The following is a 15,146-nucleotide window of genomic DNA, read 5'->3' on the forward strand; positions in this document are numbered from 1 at the left end:
CTGGGAGGATCATTGAGTAGCAAACAAAATTTTCCCACAAGGAATAATGTGGTGAGTCACAAAGCAGCGGATACTGACATGTTCTAGCTTGTATGTTGAGTACCACACAAATGATGGACAAAATTTTCGTGTCAAAAGGTGTTGTGCACCAAATTCAATGGGTTTCAAAGCAGTTGAGTATCAAGGAACCACTTCCTTGACTTACAACAGTTCATTTAGCGACAGTTCAATGTTGCAATGGCAGTGAAAAAAGTGATTTGCGGTTTTTCACACAATCATTGCAGTATCCCTGAAGTCACACGATCAAAATTCACATGCTCAACAACCAGTTATGATGGTTGCAGTGTCCTGGGACCATATGATCTCCTTTTGCAACTTTCTGACAAGCAAAGTCAAGGGGGAATCCAGCAATCATGAAACCAACTGTTAACAAATGCAACGATTCACTTCACAATCATGTCAAGAAAGGTCATAAAATGGGGCAAAATTCACTTAACAAATGTCTCACTTAGCCACAGAAATGTTGGGCTCAATTGTGGCGGTAACTTGAGTAGTACCAACTCTTATCTTTATCCGCGTTGGTGCTCTACAGCATTTCTTCTCTCCAGCTGGCACATGGAGACCAACAGTTCTAAAGGCGGTTTGATTGCTGTCTCCTCTTCCAGGCTATCTAGTCATTTGAATATTTTTCAGCACTGCTTCCTATGGTAGAAACTTAAGCATCTGGGCTGCATTGTTTTTCTTTATGTTTACAGTATTTCAGAATTTATTTATTGATTACGACCAGAGACCAGAACAAATAAAAAAAATCTAGAATAAAAGAATAAATAACAGATAAAATCCAGTCTGTCAATTGTGCATGGTCTATATACTAAATATATATATATAAATATAAATATATATAAATGTATACTAAAATCACAAGCCATAAAGTGTGGGGCCTGTAGTCAGTTTAATAGTAAAAGGGAAAGGAAAAAGCAGGGCAAGGGGTTTGCCGCATTTGTTGTATAAAATAGCTATGGTGGGTTTGACGCGTGTTTCGAACAAATTTGGTATTTGGTATTTATTCGATTTGTAAGCCGCCCTATTCCCCGAAGGGACTCAGGGCGGCTGAACAAAAACCAGGGGAAGGGGAAAAACAAATACAGAAAGTAAGACAAACAGGATAGTGATACAACAGTTTAAAAAAGCACAGCAAGCACAGCAAATTCGAGTAGGGGGGGGGGGGGGGACTCAACCTCAGGCTTGCTGGGACAGCCAGGCCTTAACGGCTGTCCGGAAGGCCTGAAGGGTGGCAAGCGTCCGAATCTCCACGGGGAGCTCGTTCCAAATCCCCAGTGCTGCTGCGCAGAATCTGGCCACCGTGCTGTAATTCCGGACTATTTGTCCTTAAGCAGCCATTGGAGATAAGCAGTGTCGGAATGGCCAGGATACCTAGCAATTATTGGAAAGTTAAGTTTTTTCTGAATCTCTCTGTAAAAGGAACATCAAAGGAGTACGTGACCAGTTGATTTACACTCATAATTAACCTTAATACATTTTTCCAACTTCTCAAAGTAGCTCTCCTCCACTTGCATTTGATGCTAAGGGGAACATAGTTAATATAGAACTAAGACTGGGTCAACTGGGAGAGTTAAAGCTACTTGATGTGTTTCAATCAATACTTGATGGGTAATAGTAAAGTTCCTCTCATTGTAGATACTGTGGGAGGAGAACTAAGTTCGCCAATGATGGCCTAATATCAAGAGGAGACAAGAAAGCTCTCATGCCCATTAGTAAAGTTGATGTTTTCTGCACGAAATGTTTTTGCTGCGCATTAGTTAATTTGATACAGAATCCTTTTCCTTTCCACTTATGGAGGATGGTGGTGGTTGGATTTGAAAGGTAGAGTCTACCTTGCCTCTTTCTGCCTGCCTCAGGGAGCCCCCTTGTGTCCAGGTGTTGCAAGTGCCTGCAAAAGGCAGCCCCAATTCATTTGTATCTGCCAGGCAGTTTTCAGAGATTACAGGTAGTCCTCGACGTATGACCACAATTGAGGCCAAAATTTGTGTTGCTAAGTGAGATATTTTTTAAAGTGAGTTTTACCCCCATTTTACGACCTTTCTTGCCACGTCTGTTAAGTAAATCACTGTAGTTAAGTTAGTAAGACAATTGTTAACTGACTCTGGCTTCCCTATTGATTTTGCTTGTCAGAAGGTCGCAAAAAAGTATCACATGACCCCAGGGTGTTGCAACAGTCATAGATATGAACCAGTTGCCTAGCATCCGAATTTTGATCACATGACTATGAGGGATGGTGCAATGGTCATAAGTATGATAAGTATGAAAAACGGTCGTAAGTCATAACCTGGTTTCAGTCAATTCTGCTGAACGTAACTGAGTTACATGCCTGTTTAATTAAGCCACCATAAACAACCTTTAAAGAACCTATTAGCACACTTTCAGCAGCACACTTCTTGCCCTTAGATTTCAACTCTTTTCATAAAAACTGATACCATGTAATAATATAGTGTGATGAACAACTGTATTTGAAAAAAAATATGTTCTTAAAGGTTGTTTACGATGGCTTAGTTAAATAGGCATGTAACTCAAGTTACATTCAGCAGAATTGACAGTGATAAGTCACTTGTGCCGTTGTAACTTTGAACAGTCACTAAAACTGTTGTAACTCGAGGACTATCTGTATGCCCTGCTAGGCAGAAGTTCACAAAAGGTGTTAGCTCTGTAATAATCAGACCCATTTCAGAGTTAGATTGTAGTATTCCCACCCCCCCAAAAAAATATAGTTGAGAGGAACTAGAAGCTAGAGCACAAATGTTCGACTTCTAAAGTGCCCATCGTTGTGGAAATAGAGAAGGCTCCCATTGTGATCCATGTGGTTTCGCTAACCCCGATGTCTTCAAACTTCTCCAGAGCTGGCTGGAGAATTCTGGGAGTTGAAGTCCACAAGTCTTAAAGTCGCCAAGTTTACGGACCTCTGCACTAACCCAATGCTTGTGTAATTTCAGATAGTAACAGAGGACCAGTTCTGTGGCCATCAAGGCAATGACATGTACGATGAAGAAAAAGTGAAGTACACAGTGTTCAAAGTCTTGAAGAATTCCACACTGACAGAATTTGTTCAAAATCTTTCCCAAACAATGGTGAGCTTCTGCAGGAGGAGGTAGCGATTTAGTCCCTGACCCTTTTTTTTGCATAGAATAATTTCATCATTTTGGGCATTGAAAACCCAACAGTGATCTTGTAATGACTTATATTTTTCCAGTCATCATGTTTGTTTGCTTTTTAAAAAATTTCGTAGGGCTTCCCGCAAGATCAGATACGGTTGTGGCCAATGCAAGCACGAAGCAATGGGACGAAAAGACCGGCCATGTTAGACAATGAAGCTGATGGCAATAAAACTGTGAGTGCACATCAGAGAGGAAATATGACTTCTGAAGTCTTGTCCGATTCCAAATGAGTTCATTTCACCTATTCTAGGGGTGACATGATAGCAGTCTTCCAATATCTCAGGGGCTGCCACAAAGAAGAGGGAGTCAAGCTAGTCTCCAAAGCACCTGAGGGTAGAACAAGAAGCAATGTGTGGAAACTAATCAAGGAGAGGAGCAACTTAGAACTCAGGAGAAATTTTCTGACAGTTAGAACAATTAATCAGTGGGACAGCTTGCCTCCAGAAGTTGTGAATGCTCCTACACTGTAAGTTTTTAAGAAGAGATTAGATAACCATTTGTCTGAAATGGTATAGGGTTTCCTGCTTAAGCAGGGGGTTGGACTAGAAGACCTCCTAGGTCCCTTCTAAATATTCTATTCCATTCCATTCTATTATATTCTTCATTTCTCCACAGTCGTCTTAAGATAGATACATAACATTTTGCACAGGTAATTCTGTTGCATTGAAAAGTGCATGACAAAAATTTAGTACATTTTTAAAAAAAATATCCAAGGAACCTAAATAATATTTTAAATTTACATATGCTCTAGATTGAGAGCCAACATAGCTAAGACACACCAGTCTAGAAATCAGGAGATTGTGAGCTCTAGTCCTGTCTTAGGTGTAATATTAGTTGGACCTAGGAAGAATGCCAGGATTTAAATACTTGACAAGACAAAAATTCAAAATCCAGAGCCCTAGATTAGACTAGCTGATGAAGGCCATCCTCCCCCAAGTTATAGCAAAATTTTAAGCCCATGTTTCTGCTAATCCAGTGCAACATTTGAATTATTAAAAATACTTTAAACCTGCTTTTCTTCACTGATGCAGATGTAATACTACCTGTTCCTTCCTCTGACTATGTTGCACTCATTGCTTATTTCTTTCTCCTTTATTAATCGCTCACAGATGATTGAGCTCAGCGACAATGAAAACCCATGGACAATATTCCTTGAAACAGTAGATCCAGAAATGGCTGCTACGGGAGCAACATTACCCAAGTTCGACAAAGACCGTAAGTCCCGTGGCTTGCAAGTTTCAGGCCAAAGTGAGTAATACGGCCATCTTCCATTCCATAGAAAAGTCAGCATTTTAGATTGTAGGATTTTGAAGCTGCTTGTATTGATGAAATGTGTTCTGACCTAGGCTTCCTGATAAGAAGTACACGCTTACTCCACAAAACCCTCTTTTTATTTTAAAGGCTGTGATCTATGTTCATTCACAACCTGTAATGAGTCACAAATAGTTTGTAAAGAGTCCGACAGTAGGCTGCCAAAGTCTTTCGGGATAAGGCTGATAAGCACCCACCTTTATCTTCTTTGAAACGCTGCCAAAGACCTAATTGGCAGTTTGGCAAGGCCACACGGAGCAAAAAGTCAAAACGGAGCTTCAGAATGTAAACTGACCAGAACGAACAAAGCTCCCTGCCAATCAGCGAGCCTTACTCCCGAGTCGCCCTTTTTGTCTTAACTGATCTTGCCTTCTGGCAGCTCTGCGCATGCGCGCACTGGGAACAGGTTCCCCCTGTTCCTCTTCCTCACTGAGGTCTGACTCTGGAGGCTCCGGAAGCAGCACATAACTCCCAGACGGCCCTGTCCCGCTCTCTGCCTTAGACGCAGAGGCCTCATCTGAATTGAAGTCTGCACATTTTAAACTGCCGTGGTTGAGAAATACAGGTCAAAAGGAGCCTTGTGGATAGCCCCCTTTTGACCCCCAGTTCCAGATTGACAGCCTCTGAAGCCCCCCACTCCCCAAATGTATCCTGAACACCAGGGGAACAGTTTCATGCCCCTTTAAAACAAGAATTAGGACAGGGTCCTCAAACTCCTGCTGATAGACACCTTCAAGAAGTTTAAAATTGAAATCATGGCTGCTCTTACTGGTAATTGTCAATGCAATCCTGGGTGATACTATCTCACCGTGCTGGTTGGGGAATTTTGGGAGTTGTAGTTGCCATTAGGCACATCACCTTCAGGACTAGGGGATGGTGCAGAGCTCCTTATAGTGACCTTCTAATTGACCCCAAATGGCTTTGGATCATCGTTTTGATCTTCGGCCATTTATCAACCCCTTGGATTGTCCCACTGACCCCTTGGGGAACCCTGAACTAGATTAATAGTGTGGTGTAAACCCTAAAAACAAGCTTAAACCAGTTTTATTTTCCTTTTAAGATGAACGAAAAGAAGGAAGGGACATTCTTAAATTGATTCTTTAACTGCATGATATATCGAGACTGATGAACTGGAAACAGTTCAGAAGAAAAGAAAAGATATTAAAAATTGGATTTTGATCAGTTAATGGACTAGTCCTGGCTCTTGTCTCCATCTGTTGCAACATGATTTGTTTTAAACAAATAGTTTTAAGATTGAATAAATTTACTGTATTTTGATTGAAAGTACAATTAAGATTGGCTATATGGCTGATTTATTAATCATTTGAGAAGGATAAAACTACAATCCGAATCATTAAATACCAAACATTTCTCTTATTATATTTTACATTACACAAAATATAATCAGTTGAAATATATACAGCTCGGGCACAAATGGAGATTTTGTTCTTCTCTGAAAATCGTCTTTACTTTCTTGTAGACGATGTGATGCTGTTCCTGAAAATGTATGATCCAAAGACACGAAGTTTGAATTATTGTGGACATATCTACACACCTATATCCTGCAAAATACGTAAGTTTGGGATGTTTTTGTCACTCCTAAGGAGCCCCCTAAGAATTGTGTTAAGCCAAAAGAAAGAAATTATTCCACCCCACATATTATGCTTTGCATAATAGAATTCTGTAGTTTCAGATTATATATTTGTCTGAACTCGTTAAATATAGGATAGCAGACATGGCCTCTAATTGCTGAATCTGTGAAAGAAGGTGAGAGAAGCTAATTTTGAGCTATAGTTTTGATCTCTGAGCTAAACCACAACATTAGATAATTAAAGTGATTTCTAGATGCAATATTTTTCCAAAGAAGCAGAAGTTGCAATATGTATATATATATTTTCTGTTCTTCCTCCAAAGGTGACTTGCTGCCAGTTATGTGTGAAAGAGCAGGATTTCCCCAAGAATCTAATCTTATCCTCTATGAGGTTTGGGCCATTTATTTACTTTTTCTTTAAAAGTAGAATTATTCTTTGAGACATTTATCTTGGGGGGGGAAATAGGCTGAATGTTATGATATATTGTCAGAGTGAATGAATGTCTTTACAGCAAAATAAACTTGGAGAAATCCAAATATGAACACATTTCTTTAAAATGTGTCTTCATTTTTCCAAATAGTTGGATCAAATTGCAAGGTTTGGCAGTTTTTCCAAATAATGTTCCAATCAACGATTTGAATTTTTTTCAAGGAGAGTTTTTTTTATTTAAAAAAATAGCAAAAAAATAGCAGCATAATGAAATGCATCTTGTAACAATTCATTTGCAAAATCGATCATTTTGCATAGTAAAACTTGGCATAGAGATTAGTGCATTTGAAGTTTTAGGGCTGTTGGAAAAATCAGACGTAGCAAATTATTTTGAGTTTGAAATGGGTTGCTGTGGCCTCAGGAAAGCATTTCAGTACTTCCAGATCCCTGTGGACAAGAGACCATGGAAGCTACAAGTGATGTCCTGCTATACTACACGTTCTCTAACAGGGCTCTCCAACTTTGGCCACTTTAAGACTTGTGGACTTCAACTTCCAGAATTCCCCAGCCAGCCATGCTTTAAGTCTACAAGTCTTAAAATGGCCAAGGTTGGACTGGCAGACTCAATTGATAGCACCTCACCTAATTAAATACTGTTGTACTACTTCTGTGAAATTGAAATAGCCACTTTGAACTCTGAACAATTGTTTTGCATCCAAAACATTTTACGCTCTCCTAGAAAAGTTGCCATTTATGTCTAGAACTAATGTGCTAACACATAACAAGAGCTCTATCATTAAGTATCTATTGCTCTCCTCTTGTTACGAGTGCTGCTTGTGGGCAGTAGATTATCTTCATTATTGCTTGTGGACTTTTATCTCCAAATTGGCATTTAGGACTGGCCCTAGTAATTTACCTACTATTGATTTCAAGACCTGCAATGTTATGCTGTCTGTGGAGTGGGACCGGAAGGTACAGCTGGTGTAAAACACTCGGCTAGGTTGCTAAAGTGTTGCTTTAAGGCAGGGGTGGGGAACCAAGGCCCTTTTAGGACTTGTGGACTTCAATTCCCATGCTGGCTCAGGAATTCTGGGAGTTGAAATCCATGAATCGTAAAGGAGCCTTCATTCCCCCACCTCTGCTTTAGGGGAACTGCAATGCCAAGCTAAATTCAAGTTCCTTATATCCTTCCCCTTGAAGGTATCATAAGTACTGTGTCCAAATTTTACAAGCCTCTGGGGCAAACTGAGATACAGCTGTTCATCCAGACCTTCAGTTAAATTTGGGGTACTAATAGCTAATGATCTGCGTTAAGTCTCTTTCTTTTATTTAGAGGTTGGAAAAATTATAAATAGTTCAATTGCAAATAGTTGCAATGTGCTGTTAAGCATGCTGCTTGGGAATTGTTAAGGGATCTGCATCACAGAGGAGCAAAAACTAAAAAGATGTTTCAGAGTGGTTGTGGTTGCCATGCAGTACCGACAACTTTGCAAATTAAGCATTTTCTTAAATTCATACACATGTTTTCCTGAAATCATGCAATTATTGTGTGGATTTAGGAAAACATGTAAACTTGGAAAGATACCAATGAGCAAAGCTCTGAAGCACCCTTAAAGTGTCCCCATCCAGCAACATCAGCAAAAGGGAGTGTGTTGAAAAGGGGGTCAGAGGGAGCATGGTGCAATTTTAAATGCAGCAATGAGTTAGAAACTGCATTCAATGTTGCTGGATCCAGCCTGGGTCTGTCACTGGGGCCAGAGGTTTTGTCTTCTGACTTCCAAACTTTTTGGAGCCCATCATCAGGAATGTCTTTCTCACCAGAATGTGTGCACAGAAAGAGAAGTTCCATCTCCCTACCTACCTACTGTATTTCTCCCTCTCTCTCTATCTGTCTCTCTGCCTACCTACTCTCTCTCTTCCTACCTGTCTACTGTATTTTTCTCTCTCTATCTATCCCTCTATCTACTTACCTACACACACTCTCTCTCCCTACCTACCTACTGTATTTCTCTCTCTATCTCTATTTCTCTATATCTATCTCTATCTACCTACCTACTTTTTGTTTAAATTTGCCTCTTCAAAACTTTGGTGCGTCTTATATTCTGAAAAATACGGTATTTGTAAAAATAATTATAGAGACTAATGGTCAATAGACAAGTGTTAAATAGCAATTATAAGAATGTATGTTTGTGAATGAATTTGAAAGGGAAAAATAAAAAAACTTTAATTCAAAAAAAAAGAAAGAAAGAGAAGTTTCCTGAAGATGGGCTCCAGCATGAATTTGAAAGCTCAGAAGACTAAACCTCTGGTTCTGGTGATTGACCCAGATTGGATCCTGGAACCTTATCTTGGAACACCTTGTGTATTTGCCTTCTTTCATGCATTCAATATCCTCAGATAAATAAAGGCAGTTTTGTGGCACATGGAAAAACTTAACTCCTTTTTAATATTGCATAGTGTACTGGTAGCCCTTGACTTACAACCACTCTTGAGATTGGAATTTCTGTTCTAAATTGTTGCGGTTGTAATAACAATTTGTTCTGCAACACTTTTTACTTCAGTCACAAGTCGAGTCACCCTAGTTGTTAAGCAAATCACGTGGTTGTAATAAACAGTACTTTGCCTCAGTTAGTCTATATAATTAAAGTTCTGCCTTAGCTTTTTGCAGTGTTTCCACCCAAGAGTGATCCCTTTGAAAACAAAGATAATATTTGACAATATTTTCATAAAGTCATGTCATAACAAATTTGTCAGTGGTATAAGAGCCTTAGTTGGTTCTTATTGAAGCAGAAAAACAGGCAAACCTCTAAAAATGAATCACACCAGTAGCATCAATAGCTACTTAGAACTGAAAATAAAAATACTCAAGTCTTCCTTTATCAGATTTATTGAAAGGGAAAGAGAAATTGGGTTACAGAAATCTTGGGAACCACCTTTCCTTTAGTACCAATTTTAAGTCCATTACACCAGAAGATGATCTGTGGTTGTAACACTGCACAAATCCCCATTTCTTTTTCTAGGCTGTGAGAAGCCTATCATAAAATATTATTAAAAGAGAAGCACAGAGGCTAATCTTTTTTTCCCCCTTCGTTCTTTTCAAAATAGAAATCACATCAATCCCTAAGAGCTAATGCCAGAATACATTTCTTAGTGTTCATAACTCAAAAGTTATCTTCAGGGCATGGTTTAAAGCAGTGTTTCTCAACCTTGTCAACTTGAAGGTGTCTGGACTTCAACTCCCAGAATTCCCCAGCCAGCATTTGTTGGCTGGGGAATTCTGGGAGTTGAAGTCCAGACACCTTCAAGTTGACAAGGTTGAGAAACACTGGTTTAAAGAACATTTTTATCCTTAAGGAATAGTGATTAAACATACAGTAGGATGCAGAATCCTGATGTGTACTGTGGCTACTTATACAAAAATATCTAAAGATTTTATTTAGGATTGAAAATGAACTATTTCTCCTTATTTATGACTTCTGATAACTAATCTAACTAATCTCTTAATTTCTTGGGTTTGTTTCCCCCCAGGAAGTTAAACCGAATTTAACAGAGAGAATTCAAGACTATGATGTTTCCCTCGACAAAGCTCTTGACGAACTCATGGACGGTGACATCATTGTATTTCAAAAGTAGGCTTGCAACCGTTTTTGTGCAAGGGCTCTGACAATTTCAATCCCAGGCTCTCCCAATGGAATGCCCCAGCAGCCCAAATCAATATGGGTTCCAACACATCTGAATCCATTATTGTGACCTCTGTACAAAAACTGAAGGAGTAATGGATTTGTTTCAAATTCTTACCGACTACGTGGTGAAACACTCCAACATTTCTCAAATTTCATTCTAGTGGGATGCAGTTTACTTGAAATACTCTGGTAGAGCATTCTAAGTGAGGTCTTTACTTAAAACAAAATCTTCAGTTTTAGTTGAGTAATCTACTGTGTTGGCTGGCTACAATATGTAATTGCAATTATTTTTTGTGAAATTCTTTCAAAAACAGTTCACTCTCATTTTTGCTCTTTTTAGCATGTGTGCATTATTTTAGTAGTTCATTGTTAGAAATTAGGGTTAGGATTAGCTCTTGTTTGACCAAAGAGCTACAGATTTTTATCATCCTTTCATTGTTTCAGCAATTTTTAGTTAATTATTTTTTTTTCTTGCTTACAAGGGATGACCCCGAAAACGACAACAGTGAATTAGCAACAGCAAAAGAATACTTCCGAGATCTCTACTACCGAGTCGACGTCATCTTTTGTGATAAAACTATCCCTAATGATCCTGGTTTTGTGGTCACGTTATCCAACAGAATGAATTATTTTCAGGTACTTACTCCTTTCTCATAATGTGGTATGGAGCAATGGTGGGATTCAAAATTTTTTACAACCGGTTCTGTGGGCATGGCAGGGGAAGGATACTGCAAAAACCCCATTTCCTTCTGATCAGCTGGGACTAGGGAGGCAGAGAATAGATGAGGGCCTGGCCAGTCAGAGGTGGTATTTGCTGGTTCTCCGAACTACTCAAAATTTCTGTTACCGGTTCTCCAGAACGGGTCAGAACCTGCTGAATAGCAGCTCTGGTATGAAATAAAATCATAATATTTAAACCCACAACTCTGGGAGGAAAGCTGTTCCATTGTTTACCCAAATGCAGCTCACTTTCTCCTCCTCCTCCTCCTCCTCAACCACCACCTCCTCTTCTCCTTCTTCTTTTTCTTCTTCTATCTTCACCACCACCACCACCTCCCCCTCTTCTTCTTATCCTCCTCCTCAACCACCCCCTCTTCTCCTCCTCCTCCTCCTTTTTTTTCTTCTTCTATCTTCTTCTCCACCACCACCACTCCCCCTCTTTTTCTCCTCCTTTTTCTTCTTCTATCTTCTCCTCATCCACCACCACTTCCTCCTCCTCTTCTTCTCCTTCTTCTCCTCCTCAACCACCACCATCCCCCTCTTCTTCTCCTCCTCCTCCTTCTTCTTTTTCTTCTTCTATCTTCTCAGGTTGCAAAGACCGTGGCTCAAAGGCTTAATACGGATCCTATGCTGCTGCAGTTTTTCAAGTCCCAAGGGTAAGAGACGTTGATCAAATACATCATCTGGTTCATGTGGTAATGTAGATGCTGAAAACTTACAAATGCGAGAGATGACATCTCATGTGTATTCCTGATGCCAGAAATCTCCAGGGTAGAATCCTGGATTTGGGGAGGGAAAGCCAGTTGTGCACAAAAGATAATTTGCAGCATTTTGCATAGCAAGATTCTTTGGATTTTGGTTCATGCTGCATGTAAGTGTGTGTTTTAGATCCTGGTGCAATTGACATTCTGGTTAAACATTCTTTCCAAGTTGTTCTATCTTCATCATGGACCAACGTGCATACTTTTTTAAGAGCAGGTTTTTTAAAAAAATATGTTTTCCACAAGATGGTAAACCTCTGTAGATTCTGTAAAACCTTTATATAGCAATAGCAGTTAGATTTATATACTGCTTCACAGTGCTTTATAGCCCTCTCTAAGCAGTTTGCAAAGTCAGCATCTTGCTCCTCAACTATTTGGGTCCTCATTTTATCGACTTCGGAAGGATGGAAGGCTGAGTCAACCTTGAGCTGGTCAGGATAGAACTCCTGGCAGTCGGGCAGAGGTAGCCTGCAATCCTGCATTCTAACAACTGCACAACTACAGCTCCCTCTCTTTATTCTTAAGGGCAGGGAGAAATCATAGTGCATATCTAACAGAGTATATTAAAAGACTGATTACAGGGGGGGAATCCAATTAAAATGCTGTGCAGAAAGTATTTTAAAGTGAGATTTCTTTCCTCCCCTCCCCCCTTGTCTGTCTGTCTCTTTCTCTGTCTCTGTCTTTCTGTCTGTCTGTCTGTCTGTGTCACATTTTTAGTTACAGGGATGGTCCTGGTAACCCTCTTAGGCATAATTATGATGGAACTTTAAGAGATCTCCTGCAATTCTTCAAACCCAGACAACCTAAGAAACTTTATTATCAGCAGGTAAGGGGCTTCTGTTACTTCTGCAAGAAGGAACAATTGTCTCGTTTTTCAGTATGAATAAATTGGTGCCTTTTTCCTCCCTAACTCTCCATAGCTTAAAATGAAAATCACAGACTTTGAAAACAGGAGAAGTTTTAAGTGCATATGGCTAAACAGCCAATTTAGGGAAGAGGTAAGCCCTTTCATCTGTTGTTGTGTTCAGAATGATCAAATGGCAAGTTTTTAAATTCACGTCCTTAAATTCATGTCTTATAAATTACAAAAGGTTTTATTTATTCCAAAATTCCAGTAATAGTAAAGTATTTGAGGAAAAAATCAGATTTTTTATCTACGGGTAGGGATTTGTTGTTGTTACTTAGCTTTTCAGTACCATACATGAACTAACTGAAGAATTGCAAAGGTGCAATCAATTAACAAACTGTTTGTTAGCTCAATGTATATGCTGCCCATCTTACTAGCCAAAGCTTTTGATACAGCATTTTTTCTTCTGAAAACCCTATTGGATACATAGAACAGTATTAGTGATTCTGTTGCCGTATCAAATATACTTGATAGGTTTTACCATTTGTATATAACTCAAGAGCTTGTTCCTTCTAACTTTAATTTCCTTTTGCATCTTACAGCAATTAATTATTGGCTTCGGCTTCTCTCTCCCTCTCTCTCTCTCTCTCTCTCTCTCTCTCTCTCTCCCTCCCTCCCTCCCCCCCCCTCTCTCTCTCTCTCTCATCCCCCCACTTAACTTTTTTTAGGAAATAACACTATATCCAGATAAACATGGATGTGTGCGAGACTTACTAGATGAATGTAAAAAAGCTGTAGAACTTGCTGAAAGAGGTTCAGGGAAATTAAGGCAAGTGTTTTCCTTATTTAATTAAATCCCCCCCCCCTTGAGATCCACAGAAAGTAGAAAGCATACTTAAACAAATTAGGAAAGCCAAACTTCAACTTGATTACCAATTTGAAATGTTTTTATTCCTTATCATTACTGGGCTCCGTTTATCAATTGTAAAAATGTATGGCAAGCCAGATTTGAATGCATCTTCTTAAAAGTCACCTTGCCTCCTGAGCTAAGTACTTCTGACGAAGTACTTCAGAAGAAGCAGAACTTCCTCGGGAGTTCAGGTGTGAGTTTTCGAGTATTCTTACACTGGCTTTCTCTCATTAAGGCTGCTAGAAATCGTAAGCTACAAAATCATTGGTGTCCATCAGGAGGATGAATTACTAGAGTGCTTATCGCCAGCGACCAGTCGGACATTTCGAATAGAGGTCAGTAATGAGACAATGTCAAGCATGGCTATCCGAGCGGTACCAGACCCTTGATGGGCCCAAGGGCCCAAGCGGCTTTCATGACTGAGTCCCTTCTTTGAATTGAACCACAGGGTCCTTTGTTTGATGCTTGGTTTAATGCACAATCCAGGCTATTACGGCTTCTTCAATAAACCATAGTTAGAATTCCCATTCCCTCATGCTGCACTTGAAAAAATCCATTAATTCCCAATGGGTCCTACTACTACGTTTATGAGCTCCTGAGGCCCAAGTGTGCAAAGAGACAAGATGGGAAATTACCATATTTTCGGAGTATGATACACCTCCTCCCCTAAAAGTGGATGAAAATTTAGATGTGATTTATAGACTGAATTCAGGCGTATTTGTGCCTCAAAGCCCTCTGCGCATCATGTTTTCACCCTCCCCAGTCCCCAGAAGCACTCTTCAGTGCTCTGCACAGCCCCTTTTCACAAAAACATGCCTGTTTTTGGCCTGCAGAGTGCTGCTGGGGGCCTGGGAGGGCGAAAATCCGATGCACGGAGGCCAAAAACTATTTTTTCTTGTTTTCCTCCTGTAAATTTAGGTGTGTCTTATAGTCTGAAAAATACGGTACTTTTATTAGGAAACGTTGGGACTTGGGTGAGGTGATCTTCTCTTGCAGGCCTCACTGAAATGTTCAACTGTAATAAAGCTGCTTCAGGAGAATTGTTTTCAGATTTGTGTCAACTTCAAGATGTATGGACTTCAACATCCAGAATTCCCCAGGCAGCTCAGCATGGTGGCTGGGGAATTCTGGGAGTTGTACTCCATACACCTGTGTGTTTTGTATTAATTTGATTTCAGTAGCAGGGGGGAGCTGGTTTGGTTTATCTGCTTCACGGACCAAAATCCTTTGACCGGATCTGAACTGATCCAATAGATCTGACATTGCAACCCGGGACCCCTTTAAAGAAAAAAGGAGGAGTTTCCCCTCTTAAAATGGGGAAGGGGGCAAGGAGGAAAGTTGCTGTCAAGTTTTTTTCCAGGAGTCAGCAGTTCTCAAACTGTAGTATAATTGCTCTCTCCAGTCCATTTGATTGATTGGATGGGCAAGTGAGCTTTTGTTATCATCATCTTCATCGGTTAGAAATTACCAGAATTAATAAATACTGTAAAGGATTAAAAAGTTAGTTAGTTTAGTATATTGTCATTGCACCTCATACAACGAAATTAAATGCCATCTTCAGGGTACATTATAATTATAAAAATAAAAACACAAACACACCTCCATCACATTCTATACTATTGAATTGAAAACTATTATTGCATTAATATTGCACTATACAGTA

At 39.6% G+C, this 15,146-nt stretch overlaps 1 protein-coding gene across 2 annotated transcripts in view; it reads left to right on the forward strand.

Annotated features, from left to right (window-relative positions):
* The window catches only part of USP7 (ubiquitin specific peptidase 7), a 105,577-nt gene that overhangs the window by 85,501 nt on the left and 4,930 nt on the right, over positions 1–15,146 (forward strand). The window contains exons 16-27 of one of the 2 annotated variants that reach the window (XM_087728977.1): positions 3,009–3,143; positions 3,302–3,403; positions 4,340–4,445; positions 6,022–6,114; positions 6,456–6,523; positions 10,091–10,191; positions 10,728–10,881; positions 11,554–11,621; positions 12,450–12,552; positions 12,647–12,724; positions 13,302–13,402; positions 13,719–13,818. In XM_087728977.1, the coding sequence (XP_087585103.1) occupies positions 3,009–3,143; positions 3,302–3,403; positions 4,340–4,445; positions 6,022–6,114; positions 6,456–6,523; positions 10,091–10,191; positions 10,728–10,881; positions 11,554–11,621; positions 12,450–12,552; positions 12,647–12,724; positions 13,302–13,402; positions 13,719–13,818 (1,209 nt within the window). Of the gene's footprint in view, positions 1–3,008; positions 3,144–3,301; positions 3,404–4,339; positions 4,446–6,021; positions 6,115–6,455; positions 6,524–10,090; positions 10,192–10,727; positions 10,882–11,553; positions 11,622–12,443; positions 12,553–12,646; positions 12,725–13,301; positions 13,403–13,718; positions 13,819–15,146 lie in introns of both variants that reach the window. The other variant, XM_087728976.1, reaches the window with a different exon arrangement.

This window comes from Thamnophis sirtalis, unplaced genomic scaffold, assembly GCF_051295495.1.
Source record: "Thamnophis sirtalis isolate CommonGarterSnake01/CBP01778 unplaced genomic scaffold, rThaSir2_p1.2 scaffold_14, whole genome shotgun sequence".
Lineage (NCBI taxonomy): Eukaryota > Metazoa > Chordata > Lepidosauria > Squamata > Natricidae > Thamnophis > Thamnophis sirtalis.